Consider the following 1,573-nt stretch of genomic DNA (forward strand, 5'->3'; position numbering starts at 1 on the left):
TTATGTTTCCATAAAGGCCGGGACACACCAAGCCGACTTCAAAGAACTAGCTGTGACGAAAGCCGACGGTGTTGTCGCCTCACGTCAGCAGCGTCGGGCCAAAAAGCTGCGCTTGAACTCACCGCACAGACTACAGCCGACGGCAAACTAACACGTATGTTCTGCGCATGCGTGAGAGGAATTAACTGTCTATATCAGCAGCTATCAATAGTGTATTTTCGTCATTCAAAAGGAGAAACCGAAACAATGTTATACGAGATAAATGCAGATATATGAAACGTAAACAAAGCAGCCGACGAGTGGAACACACCAAACAAACTAGCCCGACTGTCGCTCACCGTCGGGCCGACGTTGGCCAAAGGCTGACTGTCGGCTTGGTGTGTCCCGGCCGTTAGTGTTTGCTACAAATAGGCCTCATGTTCCCATTGTTCTTGGTCGTGTATTTAATGTATGTACCTGCTGTCGGTGAGTCTAGTCTGTTCATGCTACGTCAAGTCTGTTCAAGTCAAGTCAAGTCTTTGTTTGGATGTTTGGATCACTTTGTAAATAAACTGCACATGGGTTCTTCAACTTGCCGTTCAGTGGACTGCTCATTACAGAATACACGACCACAACCATGAACCCAGCAGTTTCATGCTTCCTCTGCCTGCGTCAAGGAAACAGGGCTATAGAGGTATATGTGGAGGACTTTTGCGAACTTTCTCACTGTGGATTTTAATGACGTGGCGCTTAAAAACATTTTTGGCTTTGGTTTAGACGAACCCCTTCGTTCAAGTCTGCCGGGGGGTAAGATTTGTTGGTCACTAGAACAATATATTGACTATGCTTTGTTGTTGGCTGGTTCACCTCTTACTGTGGGAGTTGTGGATGAGGAGCCCCGCAATTGTGCTGTACCCACTGCACCAGAGCATTTTCACGTCCCGACCGTCATGTCAGGAGTTGCTCAGATCATGCCTAACAATCCAGAGTCTGCTCACGTCACGTCTGTCAAGCCAGGACCTGTTCACGTCATGTCTGCTACTCCAAAGCCCGCTCACATCATGCCTGCCAAACCAGCTCCTGCTCACGTCATGCCTGTCAAGCAAGAACCTGCTCATGTCATGCCAGTTAAGTCAAAGTCTACTCATGTCATGTCCACCATATTAAAGCCTGATCACGTCATGTCTGCCAAGCCAGAGTCTGCTAATGTCATGTCTGCTACCCCAGGGCCTGCTCACGTCACGTCTGCCAAGCCAGAGCCTGATCACGTCATGCCAGCCACTCAAGAGATTCTTCTCAACATGGCCACCATTCAAGAGCTTCATCGCAAGATGGCCACCACACAAGAGTCTCTTCGCAAAATGGCCGCCCTTCTAGAGTCTCGTCACATCTCAGTTGATCTTCCAAAGTCTCGTCACGTCTCAACTGATCGTCCAGAGTCTCGTCACGTCTCAGTTGATCTTCCAGAGTCTCGTCACGTCTCAGTTGATCTTCCAGAGTCTCGTTATGTCTCAGCTGATCGTCCAGAGTCTCGTCAAGTCACAGCTGATCGTCCCGAGGCTGATCACGTATCGTCTGTTCGTCCCGAGGCCTG

General features: G+C 49.3%; 1 protein-coding gene across 1 annotated transcript in view; it reads left to right on the top strand.

The window, feature by feature from the left end:
* Window positions 1-929: 929 nt before the first annotated feature.
* Window positions 930-1,573, top strand: part of LOC107673222 (predicted GPI-anchored protein 58) — a 16,215-nt gene continuing 15,571 nt past the window's right edge. Inside the window, exon 1 of the mRNA XM_016466720.1 lies at window positions 930-1,106. Coding sequence (XP_016322206.1) covers window positions 930-1,106 — 177 coding nt within the window. The remainder of the gene's footprint in view (window positions 1,107-1,573) is intronic.

The sequence above is a fragment of the Sinocyclocheilus anshuiensis genome, unplaced genomic scaffold, assembly GCF_001515605.1.
Source record: "Sinocyclocheilus anshuiensis isolate Anshui unplaced genomic scaffold, SAMN03320099.WGS_v1.1 scaffold68, whole genome shotgun sequence".
Taxonomy (NCBI): domain Eukaryota; kingdom Metazoa; phylum Chordata; class Actinopteri; order Cypriniformes; family Cyprinidae; genus Sinocyclocheilus; species Sinocyclocheilus anshuiensis.